The sequence below is a fragment of the Eublepharis macularius genome, chromosome 3 (genome assembly GCF_028583425.1).
Source record: "Eublepharis macularius isolate TG4126 chromosome 3, MPM_Emac_v1.0, whole genome shotgun sequence".
Classification (NCBI taxonomy): domain Eukaryota; kingdom Metazoa; phylum Chordata; class Lepidosauria; order Squamata; family Eublepharidae; genus Eublepharis; species Eublepharis macularius.
In genome coordinates this window covers 136,029,137-136,046,831 of record NC_072792.1, presented here as the reverse complement: position 1 = coordinate 136,046,831, position 17,695 = coordinate 136,029,137, and the positions used below count along the sequence as shown (strand labels likewise).

The 17,695-nt window shown below is 44.7% G+C and overlaps 1 protein-coding gene across 1 annotated transcript; it reads left to right on the top strand.

The window, feature by feature from the left end:
• Nucleotides 1–174: 174 nt before the first annotated feature.
• C3H3orf85 (chromosome 3 C3orf85 homolog) lies at nt 175–9,066 on the top strand. The gene is made up of 4 exons (XM_054975002.1): nt 175–249; nt 3,317–3,459; nt 4,989–5,074; nt 5,837–9,066. The coding sequence occupies exons 1-4, from the start codon at nt 201–203 to the stop codon at nt 5,913–5,915; spliced, it is 357 nt and encodes a 118-aa protein (XP_054830977.1). The 5' UTR covers nt 175–200; the 3' UTR covers nt 5,916–9,066.
• The last annotated feature ends 8,629 nt before the right edge of the window (nt 9,067–17,695 follow it).

Here is a 17,695-nt window from a genome sequence, read left to right as displayed (position 1 = left end):
AATATATTAAAACTTCCATTTAAAAAGTCCAAAGGGCGCACAGAGGGTTATGACAAGACACTGAGACGCAACAGTGTACCCTGCCCTTGCCTGCACAGAGGTATGCAGTAAATGATTGATAAAGCACAGGGGTTCCAAGTACAAAACAGGCACCTTTTATCTTGCTTCACTATGAAACAGGACTTCCCAGGGAATACACCATGTCTGCTCCAGTGCTTCAAGTGGCCACATGCGCTGTGTTGCTCACAGGTAAGCTTTTAGAGGTCACTTGGATATGACCAGTCAATCCGGATTATTATTAACAATAAACACAAGTGTAAATGAAATAGCAGGAAATGCTAAAAGCATTTAAGTGGCACTGGTTTTAAGTCATGTAAGTGCATTTGTCTGTGTGTTTAATCACAGTTCAAATGATTAAGAATAATAAAAGCTTGGATTTGGTTCAGACGTGGCTTTAACACAATGTGCAAAGGATGACCTGTGTTCTGCAGAGCTGTTCCTCACATCTCACTCTGCTGACTGCCCATGCATTAGGTCCGGCCGCTACCTATAGCTGAAAAGATTTTACCGTCTCCTCTGGCGGATGGAAGTGCAGCCAGTTACAGCCAGGTGCTCCAAAGGTGTTTCTCTCTGAGGAACTTGCATTTGGCCCAATGGAGTGATGGTCTTGCTTTGCAGTAGGAATGTTGACTTTTATTTTCTAACAGTCCAGCTTCATGATATTTTGTTGAAAGTAGGCCTTAGGCAAAGGATTTAACAGGTTTTAATCCTAGTTCTCTGAGATCAGATTAAGTAGTAAAATTGTGCCTGGGCTGTATCACTGAACGGCCAAATTAGATATGATTGGAGGTGGTGGTGGGGAATGCCTTTATGCATTTATTCGCATGACTGACTGTTTATGTGTAAAGCATGGTAGAAAGGAGAGTTTATTTTTTTCTTTTACAAAAAATGAAGGATGCGGGCAAAGGGGAAAAAATCCTGTCCCTCCTCTATTTATCTCAATATGCTTCCTAGTTTGAAGACTTTTTCTTAAATACTGGCTTACACTTGGTATCAGTGCCAGGCAGAGAGAAAAAATGCTTCAAATAAAGGAGTGTATTGGGGGAAAGCTGTAACTGGGATAGTGCAGGTAAGCCTGATTTTGTCAGATCTCAGAAGCTGAGCAGGGTCAGCCTTGGTTAGTAATTGGATGGGAGACCTCTAACAAAGATCAGGGTTGCAGAGGCAGGAAACAGCAAGCCATTTTAGAGCCAAGCTACAAGTGACGCCTTACACAGGTTAGACACTCGTCAGCTTACTTCAAGTTTTGATGGGAAATGTAGGCGTCCTGGTTTTACAGCTTGGCTCTCCATTACAGCTGCAAGACCAGGATGCCTACATTTCCCATCAAAACTTGAGGGAAGTTGACAAGTGTCCAACCTGTGTCAGGCGTCACTTGTAGCTTGGCTCTTAGTCATTTGCCTTGAAAACCCCACCAGGGGTCACTATAAATCAGCTCAGACTTGACGGCATTCTCTACCACCACATTGAGGGAGAAAGGACATAGTTTAGCTCCTTAATTTGTGTGCTCTGTTTTCTGTCCCCCACAAGGCACCCCAGAAATGGGCATTTGAAGCTTTTCATGGCATGGAGCTGAACAGCATTGCCTGATAACTGCTACAGATCAAAGTGATGTTAACAGGACAGCTAGAGAGACTAGTTTAAAAGGTGGCAACCTTGAAGGCATGTTTTTTCTTTGTTTATGCAGTGCAGAGTAATACAAATAGCAATCCAAATTATTTAGGGCAAAACTTAACATGACTGTGAACCTGTAGCTACCATGGGCTCGCTGTTGCCATTTCACAGTGATTTTAAAATGCCATGAGGATTGGGCCCACAGAGCTCCCTCCCCTGTGCCTTTTCAAATGCCAGTCAGGAGCGGGCCTTTGTGATATTGTAAAATCATGTTAAAATGGGGGGCCCACAAGTAGAGATGGGCACGAATAGCAATATGAACAACAAAAAGCCACGAACAACCCAATCTGCTGTTCGCGAACAAGCTGTTCGTGAGGCCCCATTCTAAACGAATTGGTGGATGTTGCAAGCCTTGTTTGTTGCTGTTTGTCAAGCCAGACAGTCTGCAGTCAATTCCCTTGGCAATTTAGGCAGGGATTGTCTGAACTCTGTCTGAACTCCTACTGTTTCCCTGGAAACCCCAATCTAAGCCAAATTTAGCTTGATAGGCAGGTCTTCCTTTCAAGTGTGGAGCTCCAAATTTGTTACAAGGGAGCAAAGAGCAGGGGGGAGGGGGGCTCCCAAATCTGGCTTAGTTTGCAGACAGTGGAGAGGGAGAGAGAGTTGCTGTTGGCATTTTGATAGAGAGAGTGCATTGGAGCTTGAATTTTCTTTGTGTGTGGTGAGATAGGGATCTACCCCTTCAAGTTCCAGGGCTACTGCCAGGCTCTGGGCCAAGCTATTATTTATTATTGGTACCTTTCCTGCTGCCTGCTCAGGTAAGGTTTCTGGGAGTGGTGTGGTAGGGATCTACCCCTTCAAGTTCCAGGGCTGCTGCATCTTGACCAAACTTGGATGGTGGCTGGAGAAGAGCCTGCTGCCCCCCCCCCCCGAACAGCCAACCACGAACATGTTCATGAACAGGGCCATGTTTGTGGTTGTTCATGAGTCCCTGTTCATGAATGGCAATGAACAACGAACATCATGTTCGTTTTTTTCTGTTCATGCCCATCTCTAGCCACAAGTTCACTTTCATATCTAGTTTGGCTCTTAGAGTCTCACTACATAAGATATCTTACACAGGGACGCTTAAGTGAAAGATCTTACTCTTGTTCTCCCATTGTGGATACACATGCATTGTTAGGGAGACAAAATACACTTGAATGTAAGACTACATAGAAACTAAGGGCCAAGCTACAAGTGACGAATGACACTTGAACAGCAAGTGGATTGAGTGGAGGGCAAGTGAACAGGGAGAAATACACTTGCTGTTCAAGTGTCATTCGTCACTTGTAGCTTGGCCCACAGTCACTTGAGCATCCCTGTGTAAGAGTCTCTCTACCCAAGACATCTTTCACGGGGACCCTGAGGTTGCTGGGTGATGTGTCCTTTATGTGGTATATTAGTTTTAAATGAAGAACTTGAGTGCTTTATAAAACCTTAAGTTTTCAAAGTTTGAATTGAAACTTCTACTTTAAATAAATATGACCTCTTCTATCATATATGGGATGTCAGGGATGTGTGGGGGGAAACCAGTTTGCTCAACAGATTAAGAATGTGCATGTTCAGCTAAACTATGACTGTGACTGTGGCCCTCTTGCAGTTTCAGGGGTTTGGGGAGCACCATTTGCATCTGAAGAAGAAGCCAATCAGTTTTTACGCCTTAAGAGACAAGCACCTTATTCTCAAAGCTATTGGGACCCCAGCAGCAGCCAGAATGCCTGGGGCTTCACTGTGGCTGAACAGGTATTCGTTCACCTTTTTCTAAGACTGGAGAGTAACACATCAAGAGAGCCAGACTGGTTCAGAAGGCAGAAGTTTCTCTATAGTGAGCATTTAAGTATTTGAGCTGCCACAAACGTGAAAATGAATGAAATCCAGATTTTAAAACATTTTATATAATTAAAAGGCTATGCATTTTATATAATTAAAAGGCTATGCAAATAGTAGTTATTATGGCTAAGCAAATAATAATTTCATGACCTGCATCTTGCATCTTGCATTGTGTGAAAAGGTAGCATGGTATTGCCTGAACTCATCAGACTTAGAAGCTAAGCAGAGTTTGCCCTGGTTGGTATTTAGATGGGAAAGGAAATAATCAAGGATGACAGGAGTTGCTCTGCAAAGGAAGGCAATAGCAAACCACCTCTGCTTCTCACATGCCTTGAAAGCCGCTTGCTGGGTCTGCCATAAGTCAGTTTCGACTTGACAGCTCACACATATATTTTATAATAACAGCAGAGTTTTAAGATGAAGTAATCTGATAAAGATGTTCTCAGCTCCCTTTCCTTTTTGGATAATTCCATTTGTAAAGTTGCATGTTCAAGTTGTGATGCTACTGATTCTTTCTTTACCTGGAGATTTATTATTTACAAAGCTTTTTAATGTGCAAGATTTATAAACATATCTCTATTGCATTAACAATATTTCCATAGAATAGGTCACTCTTGTGTCTATTTTACATGTGGGAAAGCAAGGCTGAGACTTGCTGAAGACCATAGAAAAGGATAATATGGAAGGTGGTGAATCTTGATCTCAATTCTGTGAGGTCTAAATTCACTCAGGAGTCATTGGAAGACACTGCTTTGAAATCAGAGCATTTATGATGGGTCCAAGACAGGCCAAAGGTACAGCGTGTCAACAATGCTGCCATTGTTACTTGGACCTAGAGCCTCTAGACTAGAGCACCTAAGATGGTCAAAGGAAGTGTGAGAGAATTCTTGGATTAGATACCCCATCTCTTAAATAATCAATTAAAATATTTCAGTACTACATTTGAGGTGGCTAAAACAAATTCTTTTAAAATATGCACTTAAAAATGTAATCAATGGACCAAAGAAAGGAACAACCTTATAACACAAATGTAACAAACCTACAAAAACAAAGGGAATAGCAGGTAATGGTGCCCTGAGCTCCTTGACAACAGGGTAAGATTCAGGGCCCACTAGATGGACCTAGGTGATTGCCTAGGGCACCTGAGGATGGGGAGGGGTACCAGGGGCAACAAAAGAAGATTGCCCTGTGTAGCACCTCAGCCTGTCTATCCCTCCATGAAGAAGGGAGTACCCCCAAGCTGTCCCAGTGGCTTGGAGCACACCCAGGCTTGTCTGGTGGCTCAGAGCAATCCTGGGCGGGCGGGCTGGATAGCAGAGGGTGTGGAGGTGCGGCAGTCTGGCTGGCCAAGGGCACCAAAAGCCCTTGGGCTGGCCATGGAGGGATTAAAAATATAACAGAATAATACAAATAACAGAAGATACATTTTCTGTTCTAATCAGGCTGTTGAATCCTGGACTGCCCTGAGGACAACTGCACAGTATTACATGGACTTAGGATCTTTTTCATTTTATCCAGACACAACAAGGTAATTAATGTCTAAAAACAATCCATCCAAAGAGGCCTCAGTAGTTATGGCATTAGATGGGGCCCATCACATCCTGACTGCATTAGAGTTTTACAATTGGGCTGATGTAAAAGATCCAGACCTATGTGCATTCCTTGATTCCATTCAAGTGCAGAATTTGGTATTCAGCATGGCAAGCCTATGGTGCAATTTAAAGGAGTTTACATCTGTATAACAACTCTGTATAAGGGGGCAGTTATCTTGGGGTTTCTACTGTCTTTGTATTTTCTGTTTGACATGCTTTGTTTTCTTGTTGCACAGTCTTGGTGACAAGGGACAGGGCCTTCTCAGTGCTGGCACCATGTGCTATGGCTGTGAATACAGCCTTGAAAGTGCTTTGGGATATGAGATGCCTGATAAATTCTCACTGAACAGAGAAAACTCAGGAGGATTTGCCAACAGTGCTTGCCAATTCTGCACTAGGCTAACTCTAGGCAAGAAAGGTAGAATTCCTCAAAATGTATAGTAAATATAAAGCTAAATGGCATTCATATAACTTGTGGAAACATAATCAGGCAAAATATGTGTCATTTTAGTATAGATTTTGAAGAATTTAGCCTTTCTTGACTAGGATTAGCCTGGCCCGTAATTCTGAATCTCTTATTTTTTATTTTTTAAACACAGAAGATGGCCCTGCAAACACGTCATTCCACAATGTAAAACAAAACAAATGTTTTGATGTTGTATTTTGGCAGACTTTTCATGAAGTGCTTCTTTTTACAGGGACCAGATTCAGTCGTACATGGATATGTTACAGCAATCTGGAACTCATTTCCAGCGGCAGACGAGCCGACACAACTAAACAGGCGGCTGTCCACAGGCCTGTAATTGTACACAGAGAGATACTCCTTTGATCAGAGTTTGAAGTCCATTGCTTACATCAACTCGACTCTTACTAAAATATCGCAGTCTGAGACTGTTTTGTTTATCAGCTATTTAGTATCCACGGAGCTGCCAGAAACATCTTTACTAGCCCTGGATGAAGGACTTTCTGGACACAACCTAGACAAGATGATAGAATCCCATCTGAAATAAATAGGATCTGCTTCTCTTGTTCATGGCCAGTTATTACTTGCAATGGGGCTTCACACACAAAAAAACTTCCTTGTTCCCTAACTTTGGAAGAAAACTTATTTGGAATACACATAATAATACTGGAACGTTCTTAATAGGCCAAAATATCTGTGATGCTAGGGATGCAGGACTGGATCACCCCCTAACTTGTAATTTAGCTGCAAAAACTAGCTCTTGGGGAATGAGGTCCGTGGTGCCAGGGAAGGTGCATGTGTGTGTAAATTTCCCCTCATGTTCTTTCAAAGATCAAAAATTCTTCCTTCCACCTACACAGTACCCAAAGCCACGGTAGGGTAAAAAGTCAGGTACCTGTAGGGTCTCTGTCTTTTTTCCATACTGGAGCTTAAAGTAGCCTGGAGGGGCATGAGGTTCGCATCAGGGAAATGACAGAGGGGAAATTACCTCCATTCTTCAACCCTTAGGATTTTAAACTACATTTTAACAGTTGGAAGTTTTGCTCTTTGCAATAAATTTTGGAAATCATGGCCCCAAAAAGGGGCAGGGGGAGAAGACAGGTACTACCATCTCTTGGCTTGTTGTCTCCCTTCCCCTGGCTAATAATACCATGTAGGATGGTTTGGGTTTGATTGGCAAAAACATGTGAGAGAGGAAGCATTAAACCCCATTGACCTCCATGTCACAACTGAAGTTGTTTGAGAATGCTGTTTGCATTTGTAAATGCTGATACAACCCAGTCTCTGATCTCCCAGCATCTCCTGTTGTTAGACCCTCAGGAACCAGCGAATTTTAGTCTTATCCCCAGAGGCCTCAGGGCTGTGCAAGAGAAGTTCACTTTTAAACTCCAGCGTTTCATTGCTAAGTAGTAGAAATCATTATTAATAAAGAGAACAGATTGATGTTTGTACCTCCCTCCCCAGTATTAATGTGACAGAGAAATTGTGGTGGGTGCAATAGTTACAGTGTCGAACAAGTCTTAAAGCCAAGCTACAAGTGACCCCTTACACAGGTTGGACACTTGTCAGCTTACCTCAAGTTTTGATGGGAAATGTAGGTGTTCTGGTTTTACAGCTTGGCTCTCCATTACAGCTGCAAGACCAGGATGCCTACATTTCCCATCAAAACTTGAGGGAAGCTGACAAGTGTCCAACCTGTGTCAGGCGTCACTTGTAGCTTGGCTCTTAGCGTTCAAATGGCTGCTGCACCACAACACTTATTGGAAGACCTTGGGCACCATCTTCTTTTAGCCTAACTTACCTCACAAGGTTGTTGTTAAGTATAAAATGGAAAAGTATACCATTCCTGAGCTCTTCAGAGGAATGATGGTATAAAAAGTTACCAAAATGTACTAAATATCCAGAAAAAAATTATTCTTCATCACAACAGAAACTAAAACATTAACTTAAAAATCAGAGAGAGGAGTAAGCTGAAAATTATCTGGTTTGGCAAGCCACATATGAGAAGTGTTTATTTCTTGAAAGCCTCATTGTAGGGAAGGGGCATATTTATGAGAGCAAGCAGGCTTGGAAGAATTCCAAGAATTTTTTACCTTATGATAAGATTTCCCTGTAAGAAATGATTGTGTAAACTCAGCCTAGTAACACAACAGCTTGTTTACTCAGAAGCAAGCCCCACTGGGTTCAATGGTCTGTTTCATATTGTCTCCCCTGGTGGATGCTCTTGTACCGAGTTTCAGATATGTATTTGTGACAGACGTGGTTAAAATACCATTACGAAAGCTGCTAAAGGTGTTTGCATATGTGTGACTTGGAGGAAGGAAGAGCTGAGAAGAAAAAGTACATCTCTGTGCCCCCCTTCTCACTCTCAGTCAGCGTCTCTGAACTTGGGACATAGCTTTTCTTTTTCACCGGACCACAGTTATAAGTGTTGGTGTATCATAAAGTGCAGCTTGGCCCTGCTTCTTATTCCGAGCTTCTTCATAGGGCTATTGTGCGAATGTGATAAAAATGGAAAACATTTTGTACTCAGGAAAGCACTACAATAATTTCAGTAACTGTTAATAGGAACTGTTGGTTCAAAGCTGATCATCTTTTGATCTGAGCCTATCCTTGATTTTTATTATGCTAAACAAAGTTGAAAGACTTTTAATAAAGGAGGACTCTAAAAGAGCAAAGAAAGTGACTCCATTTCTAAGTGATAGCCCCCCCTTTTCATTATACAGAAACATTTTATCTTTGGGTTGAAGAGATTAATTTCTCTACCTCATTAGTGTGGAGAAAATCAATCAAAGCTGCAGCTCCTCTGATAAAAGCTTTGTGCTGTCTTCAAATCTTCTTTGTGCTTTCATTATCCAATTTCAAATTTGTTTGGAAATCTCCAGTTAAATGTTCTTCTACTTGGAGAATTTGTATGTTTCATAGACCAAACTTGTATCTAATGAGAGAGTGCTTGACCACCACATTCACTAGGTTAAACATCTGTGCCCCCATACCTTCTGTTCCCTTTCAGTCTAGCTCCTGACTTTTTAATGTACTTTGAAAGTTACTTCCTGTAATCATCCTGTAATCATTCCTGTAATCCTGTAATCAATTCCTGTAATCATACTAGAGCCAGTTTGGTGTAGTGGTTAAGAGCATGGAACTCTAATCTGGAGAGCCCGGTTTGATTCCCCACTCCTCCACTTGAAGCCAGCTGGGTGACCTTGGGCTAGTCATGGCTCTCTGGAGCTCTCTCAGCCCCACCCACCTCACAGGGTGTTTGTTGTGGGGATAATAATGGCATACTTTGTAAACTGCTCTGAGTGGGCATTAAGTTGTCCTGAAGGGCGGTATATAAATCGAATGTTATTATTATTATTATAAATGTGGATGTGCACCAAAATTTCATTTATATTCACTTTTAGTTCATTTGCTCTTTAATAATTGTTTGTTTTCTTTGTAAATAAATTTATTTATTTATTATTCTTTATTCATTTTCATTGGTTTCAATGAGAAACAAATTTCTAGGACTATATATATAATTTTCTATCCAATAGCTATGGGATTTTCAATTATTGTAGCCTTCATCCTACCTGCCAAATTTCAGGCTGAGAAGAATGCATATTTGTATTATAGTCAATTAAAGGCACAACATACTTTGGGCTTTAACCTTTTATGTTCCTATCCAGTTCAAAATTAAATATTGAGGGCTTGCACCCCCTCACCTAACAGATCCCCCTTGCCAAATTTCTTTTAGATTGTACAGAAGCTTCCCATTTCACAGGCAATTAACATTTCCACTTATAGGAAAAGTGCAGGGATGCATTTGCCAGTACTGGGAGGCAGTAAAAGCCAGAGAGGACCATAAATGCAATCTCTCAGATAAGAACTTAACAGTGCAATGGGGGTGGGGGGGTACTCAATTGACCAGCCTGTCTCAAAGATGTGCTAGCATAGCACCCTGCTGCCGTTCTGCAGCCAGCTGCCAGTGCAGCAAGGCCACAGACCCTGCCAGAACATCACTGGTGCAATCCTCTGCACTGGCAGGGAGAGAAGTGGGCCCAGGGGTGTAGCAAGAGTTAGTTGGCTCCCTAAGCTGCCCCAAGCTGGGAATACCCACACCTAGAACTGGTGTAATGTTATACCTTTAGAAACTGCAGTGTATCCCATAGTGCCCATTTAACAGAAGAGGCAAACTGTACCCCACAGGCACAGTCCCTACTCACAAACCTAGTATAACGCAGGATGCCTACTATGGCCACAACCAATCACAATGCTCCCCAGTGGTGGGTAACCCCCCTCCTACACACAATCACTGCTCCCCTCCCTGCACTACGTAAACCTGAGCCAGGATGTCCCATAGCGTAGATAATAGGGCGCAGATCATGAGACTCTGTCTGGGGTAGGGATATGAACCCATGGTCATCTGGCAGGTGGAGGGGAAAGGAGGGGGGATGCAGGATCGGAGTGATTGGAGTATGTGTTGAAATGTATGCATGTGTTCTGGAGGCCCTGATTATGTACTTCTGGCTGAAGCTACAGGGTCTCAGCAGTGCCAAATCAGCCCCAAACATAGTGAAAATGCTGTGTGTGGGACTGCTTTTGCTCCCATTGAGGAGCCTGGTTGCTTCTGTTTTTCAACTGGAATTAATGTCATTGGGACCTCTGGAGCATGTGTGCACGAGGAAGCCAAATCAGGTCCCTGCACCTGCAACGTGATCGCCTGTTCCCTGCTTGGGAGGTAAGGGTGGGGGGGCTGGCAACCATAGTGTGGGGCTTATGCCTAGCCTGGTCTTGTCAGAGCAGCTGCCATCCAACTGAACTGGGGCCAGCTTGCTCACTGCCAGAAATTGCAAACTCTGTTCAGGGGCTTCAGAAAGAGGCAGCACCATCCAGGAGGAACAGCTTACCTGTGGAAGAGAAAGAGAAGCCAGCACCAAGCACCACGTGTGGCCCAGGTTGGGGAAGAAACTTGTGGCAGTGGCAGCTGGAGCCCAGCCTTCCTTGGGTATGCCTGAAGTGACATCAATCATCAACCAGTGCCTGCTGGACAGCAGCACTGGCTCAGCTTGCTCTTACTGCCCCTGCTGGTTTGGGGGAGGCAGCAAGGGAACAACCCTGGGGATAGGCTCAGAAGGTGAGAACCTGGATGGGTGGGCCCAGGGAAGTTGAGGTGGGGCTGGCAGAAGCCCTCTTCCTCATACCAGCCAGCAACTTCCCCATGGGATGATCCCTGCTGTGACAGCACAGTTGGCAGCAAAAAAGCCAACATAGCTAACCCAGAGAGAGACTGTCCATTCTGGGACCTTGTTCTGACATCAGAACCGGTGAGCCAAGGGGATGGAAAAGAAAAGCCCTCCCAGAGAAAAGGGGGCTTGGCGGGAAGCAGAACACCAGATGCTGGGAGAAGGCCATAGCCCAAGAGAAGCAATTGGAGGCCAGTTGGTTAGTGAGGAGGAGGGGAAGTCCCTGAGGCGGGCAGATTCCTGGCAGGATGGAGCAGAGCACTGAGAATGAAGGAATGTCAGGGTGGGCTCACGGCAAGCGGGCAGCGGCCATCACACCTCAAGTCTCTCATTGCCGACTGACATGCTGACAGATGAGTAGGGGTGGGGATCCATTAGGCTTGGCCTGAGAATCCACACCTGCTCCCTTCTTCTTTTCATGCCCCCTGGATACAGCCTAACAGTACAAGCCTCTACAACCAAGGCTAATGGTTTATGTGCATGAGGGTGGGGGGTAACTCGAGGCAGCTTCACCCAGCAATATGGTCCAGGTCAAGTGTACCTAGGAGTGCTATCTTTGATGCTGGGGTTGTGGTGGCAAGGATGTTGGCAGCCCTGTACTGAGTTGTTAGCATGGTCCTTTGCCATGGTGCATGATCCCCAGGTGGGAAATGTGGACAGAACTGGAATTTGCAGGGATGACTGGTGCCTGCCCCACTGTGCTCTGTGGACCTGCTGACCAAGCACCCATGGCTTGCGTGACCAGAGACCTATGAAGTAGCAGCAACAGATGGAGCATATACAGGTGATGTCTAACTCACCTAGTGGACAAGTATGTTGCTTGAGTCATGGGGGGTTTCCTAATAAACGGAGCCCTCTTCCATGAAGGGGGGAGCACAGGGCCTACTGGGGCCCACCAGCATGGCTGTAGTGGTCAGGAGGACAACTGCAATGCACATCATTCCTTTTGGCATCTGTGCAGGTAGGAGTCCTCCTGAGAAGTGATGTTGCTGGTGCAAGATGTGTGCTGGCTACAAAGACCAGAGTGCCCCTTGCCGCTCAGCCATGAGGATGCCATCTCACTGGTTCAAGTCCAGCTCCTGCAGCATCTGGAATCAGGCAGCCATCCATCCAGCATGTCCACCTCACTCACAGGCGTGTTGTGATAGAGAGGGCTGGCTGCATTCCCCCATAGCTTCCCGGAGCGGCTTGCAAAGGCACAAGAGCTGTACCGGGTAACTCGTTATTATTTCTTTGATGCTGTTCAATAAATTCTGGAGCGATCTACAACTCTGATCTTGTCTGTTTGTCGTTGAGCGGATGAGGTTTGTTCTACAGCCCCTCCCACCTTCACCCCTCACCCCATACAATTCTCTGCCTCCTTCTGTGATTTCCCCACAGTTCTTCCTGGACTGATCTCCCTTTCACAAATCTGTGGGGTGAGCTCTGACTCGGGGTAGCTCATGCTAGGATCAATGTCGGCAGTTGTCATGGTTCCACTGGACCTCTGTTGTGTTCAGCTGCAAATATAACATAGTCCGGTGGCATCTTAAAGACTGGTGACATGTAGTTCACTATAAACTTTCTCATATGTTTTAGCTCACCTCTTCAACAGACTGACATGGCCACCCCTCTGCAGTCCCCAGCCTCTTCCCACTCACACCCTCTGCTGTGTGCAGCTTGCACAGGGAGTGGCTGGTCCAAGGGGGGGGGGCAGAGTGGATGCCCCCCCTCACAGCACTGTTGGCATCTGGTAAAACATGCAGATTGGCAATACGGCACAATGGGACTGTGATAGAGTCTCTGCCAAAATGATGGATGTCCAGGATGGACCATTGGCTGGGCTGCCCTGTTTCCTTTTTTGCAGTTTGCAGTGGCAAAATATCAGCTCCAAAACTTTTGCCTGCCTCTAGCCTCTCCCCCTGTACAGAACAAACCAGGAGTCCTGCCCATGCTACCTCAGTGCCTTTCCACCAAGCCATGCCTGTCTGTGCAACGCTGGCTGCCTGATCCCATGCAGATGGTGGTGATGTCAGGGTGGCAGTGGAGTGCCTAATGCCTGAGGGCATGCCCCTTTTGTGTCTGCCTTCATTGCCCAGTGGTTAGGTTCCTGGTCTTTGGTTTTGGGAGGGGGGGCTAAGGGTTTGAGCCCAGTGCCTGTCTTTTCTTCTTCTTTTCCTTGGGAAGTGTGTATAACTTGAAGCAGGGATGGTTTGCATGTGGTCAGCAATTTTGTTGCCAGTCAGACCATTGCCAGGGCACATTGCATGGGTACCCTTTCCCTGTGGGCTATTTGGGACACTTGGGTCATGTCCCTCTGTTGGGGTTGTGCTGTCACTGGGTCTTTCCATCCTGTTCTCTGGCACTCAGTGGGGGTGAAGAGGTATTGGGAGGCAGTGGCTGCATTGGCAGGTGTTGATTGGCTGCACCTTTGTGTGCTATTCAGAGGAATATCATTAGCACCTTTGCCTGATTGGCAGGTGTTGCTAGAGTTTGCTATGGACTTCAGTGCACTTGCGATGCGATCTGTGCTTTGTGGAAGGGCATGTATTCCCCCCTGTGGAATGTCCATAAGGATCTGTGGGCAGCTGGCCACCACTGCAACAGCAAGCCTCAAGATTGGACTTCCACACAGGCAGAGAAATGGCAGAGCTGCTCCTGCTCACAAAAACTCTTCCCGATTAATGCAAAAATTGGCAGAAGTACAGTGCATAGAGTCCCATCAGCTCACAGTGCAATCCTAAGCAGAGTTACTCCAGTCTACACCCATTGAAATCAATGGGCTTTGACTGGAGTAATTCTGCTTAGAATTACACTGTAAGTGCTTTTTGGTGGCACCATTAATAGCTGGTTGGCTCAGTCGCTCCCTGGTCTCCCTTTTTTCTTTTCTTCCTGCTGACTTTGCTTTTGTTCAGCTGAAGTAGCATCTGTGAACTACCAAGGATTAATGTTCTTCACTGATTACTTTTGGAAAGTCATAAATTTCTGTAGTCAGATTTGGTATAAGAACTTCATTAAAGAGCCAAATGTATTCAGATTTTGATTAGGTTGCTATTTGATTACACATTCTTCATATTAGTTATTAGTAAACCATACAACAGACATCAAAACACAAATGTTGAAAGATCAGCACCACCTTATTTTCTTGATGATTCTGTCATTTAGGGTTTGTAAGCACACTGCAACCAAAATAACATGAAGAAGATGTATTTTGTATCATTTTGATCTCTATTTCTGATCCTGTATAATTTCTCAGAGCCTCAAATTTCTTGGGCATCAGGCAGTGACATTTCCCTGCAGATCCTGACTGCCTGAGTCTGGAGCGATGCTGGCCTAGCTCTCATATTTCCGTTATCCTGAAGCAGTGTCCATGCAGGTGGGCTTAGAGCAGTGGTTCCCAGCCCACAAGTCCAAATGTACTTGGTATGGTAAGTGTGCACAATCAATAAAATTGAAAACCCACTGGGATCCACTTATTTAGGCTTCAGGATCCACTTGTAAGCAGTCGGCCCAGCCTCTGCCATGTTTAATAGCTATTTAATATAGCTACCTGTGATATAATATCACAAGGCCCCTGGATTAAAATGCAGTTTGGTTTGCAAACAGGGGAATTCCAGCTAGCAGTTGCTGAGTCCTGCCCAGGAGACCCAGACAAGAATGGAATGCCACATAGGAATGCGGAGTGACCAGTGGTGATTAGTTTTACAGTCTCCCTAGCTCCAAAAGGAATCCAGAGTAACAAAGGTCTCGCAGAGTCATCCCACTTAACACATTCCTTTCCCTCCTTCTGTGATGAGATTTCCTACCCATGATTGAGGAGCAAATCAATTGGCATTCATAAGTATTTATAATTAATTCCTGAGAAGGTACATTTCCCAACTAAATTCAACTAAATTAGCTCCGGTGAACTCCATTAACGAACTGCCCCCTTTGTGCAGTCTCAGAAGAAACTTTGCATTCTCTTTCACACACCCCAGCAGCAAGTAATCAAGTTAAACAAACCTTTGTTATTCCCAGGAACTGACTGTTGGAGTCTTTGTCCCAATGGTTAGGTGGGCTCTCCCACCCAGGGCCGGATCAACGGAGGGGGCAGGGGGGGTAGTCTGCCCCTGGCGCTGCCAAAGAGGGGGCGCCGGGCGTAGCTGCCAGCCCCGGGAGCATGCCGCCAGCCCCGGGCGCATGCCTGGGGAAAGGAGAACGGCGCGGGCAGCCTCCCAGCCACCCGCGCTGCTTTTTGCCTTTTCCTGGAGGACAAGGGGCGGCCGGCTTGCTGCGCGCCCCTTGTCCTGAGGAAAGGCGAACGGCGCAGGCGGCCTCCCAGCCACCCGCACTACCTTTTGCCTGCCTTGAGAGGCCGGGAGGCTGCCCACGCCATTCGTCTTTCCCCCCCACCCCCGCAGTGAGTCGGCTGTCCCGGTGCGCCGCGGAGCTGGATCCAAAGTGCTGCTCCCTTGAGTTTGCCCTAAGCCTCTTGGTCTCCTGGCCGAGAACACTGGTGTTTGAAGCTACTCTCTTCCTCCGCAGACTGGACTACTCTTCAGGATAGGTAGATATACTTTGCCCTCCCTCACTCTATTCCAACTTCTGACTAGCTTCTTAGGACTTTGTGTGTGTGTAACCATTTTATTAATTACTCCTGTGTGTGCGTGTGTTTTTCCTCTTCAATAAAGTCTTGCTCTTTGAACCTAAAGCACCAGCCTCATCTGCTATATTGGAAGGGACCCCATAAAAGTTTGTGGAAAAGATCTCGTAGTTACCGTATCTCGCACAGCCATCTTCCTTGCTGCCCACAATTCTCTTATTGCAAGGAGATCAATTCAGGTAACACACTTTTGGCCAAGACCCACAAGCTAGGAAACACAGTCTATAAAATGTGAGATTCTGGATGAAAGATGGGATGGCATTGGAACAAGCTGGTTAAAACAGTTCCAGAACCATTGCTCAATTTATATTCAGAAGGGAAGACTTTGTAATCCTAGCTATCCAACAGATACCTCCAGGGTAAAGCTCATGAATTGTGTTGAGGCCCAGTTCCCATGATTCTTAGTTGTCAACCAGGAAGGGAAGATTAAGGAAATTAGGCACACATATGGAACACCTGCTTCCAATGTTATCTGCATGGTGGAGGAGAGAGGCTTGCATCACTCTCCCACTACAGAGATGAGAGCCAGACTCACAAGATGTATGAACAAGGGGTTGGATCCTGTGACTCTCTTCTGTTATGCTGGATAATGTCAGTGCCATCCTAAGCAGGTTCACTCAGAACCCTACGGAAGGCTACTCAGACTTCCTTCAAGAAAGACTTTTCTCCATCAGAAAAAGTCATGCGCTGCTGCAGGAAGTCTTTTTTCCCTGAAGGAAGACTTAATGGAAGAGAGACATAGGATCCAACAGGAGACATAGGATTCGACCCCACTGTTCTGGTCTCAACATTTCTCTTTTTAGAAACTGACTCTGACTCTTTCCTTTTGAATAGGTCCCATGTCCTTGGCAGTGAAACTGTGAGCTTACCGACCCTAAGACCAATTTCACTACTTCTTGAAACCAGACATCACGTATTGGAATATTTATTCTTTGAAACAGCATTGGAACAGCATTGACAAATTACATTATCACTTTGAGGTCACACAGAGTATAAATGCTCTACCAATCATGTGTGCAATATAAATAATGCATTATGCATGTTCCTGTCACATTATCTTGTGACAGAATTGCTCTTCATTTTTCTCAGTGCAATTATTTGTATAAGGTGTCCTTAGCATCTCTTGCTCAATGTAGGTACATTTTTTATTTCTGTATGTTTGTTCCTCTGCAGATAGTAACTCTAAGAAAACCATTCTCATTTCTTAAAGTCGATACACTTTGGTAATAACATTCATTTTAGACTCTAACTCTCTTACACACACACATGTGCACACACAAAATCAGAGGGTGGGGGGAGAGATCCTGGTCATTCTCTGCCACTGTGGTAAAAATGTATTGTGGTAAAAAAAAGGTCTCCATAAAGGTAGATATTAAACGTTGTGTAACATGACACATTCCTTGATCCAGAATTCTTTGTGAACTTTGTTAAGTGGAGAGGGCAGACGTTGTACACAAGGGGATGGGCACACAAAGTGGCTCCCTCAGTTGAAAGAAAGAAGTTGTTTTTATACAGTTTTGAAAGAATGATTCAGAACATAAGCAGATTCCAAGCTACTGTACTGGAACAGAGACAAGGTGGTGAATCCATAGCCTCCAACACTTGATGGAAGAAAATAGGGTCACTCTTATCTGTTTGTTTCTCTCTTATTATAACGCCAAGGATTACTGCTTGAATGTACCCCATACACATTGCTGAGACCTTTATCCACATGGGTATTAATTTACTCTGTTACATTATCACTATCACTAACAATATTCTTCAGTGATGGGATATAACACCTCAAAGTGAACGATCATGGAAAAATGGCAGGCTGTGCATTATACCATGCCTTTGTGCATGTACATTTACATGCATGTGCTCTAGAGACAAGATGCAGCCACTTCCATGTATACCTTAGAAATGTAACTCCTGTAGATATGCAGGAAAGAGAATGGAATCTTTAAGAATGGCAACTCACACTCACTGCTGAAGCAACTTGAAAATCAATGATTCCATTTTGATTCTTCCTTGTGTTAATTGTACTTTTGAGCTTTTATTTTCACACCATTTTCTGATGTCAAAATTTTACCAAAAAATTTATTTGGTTTTAGGGTCATATTTACATCATTTTGGCCTATAAATGGCAAATAAATTGCATAAAATAGTGTTTAAAATGGCATTAAAGAACCAAAGAATCTGAGAACAGCAGCCCCCAAAATGGGTAGAATGAAAAGACTTAAATCAACATGAGAAAACAGAAATA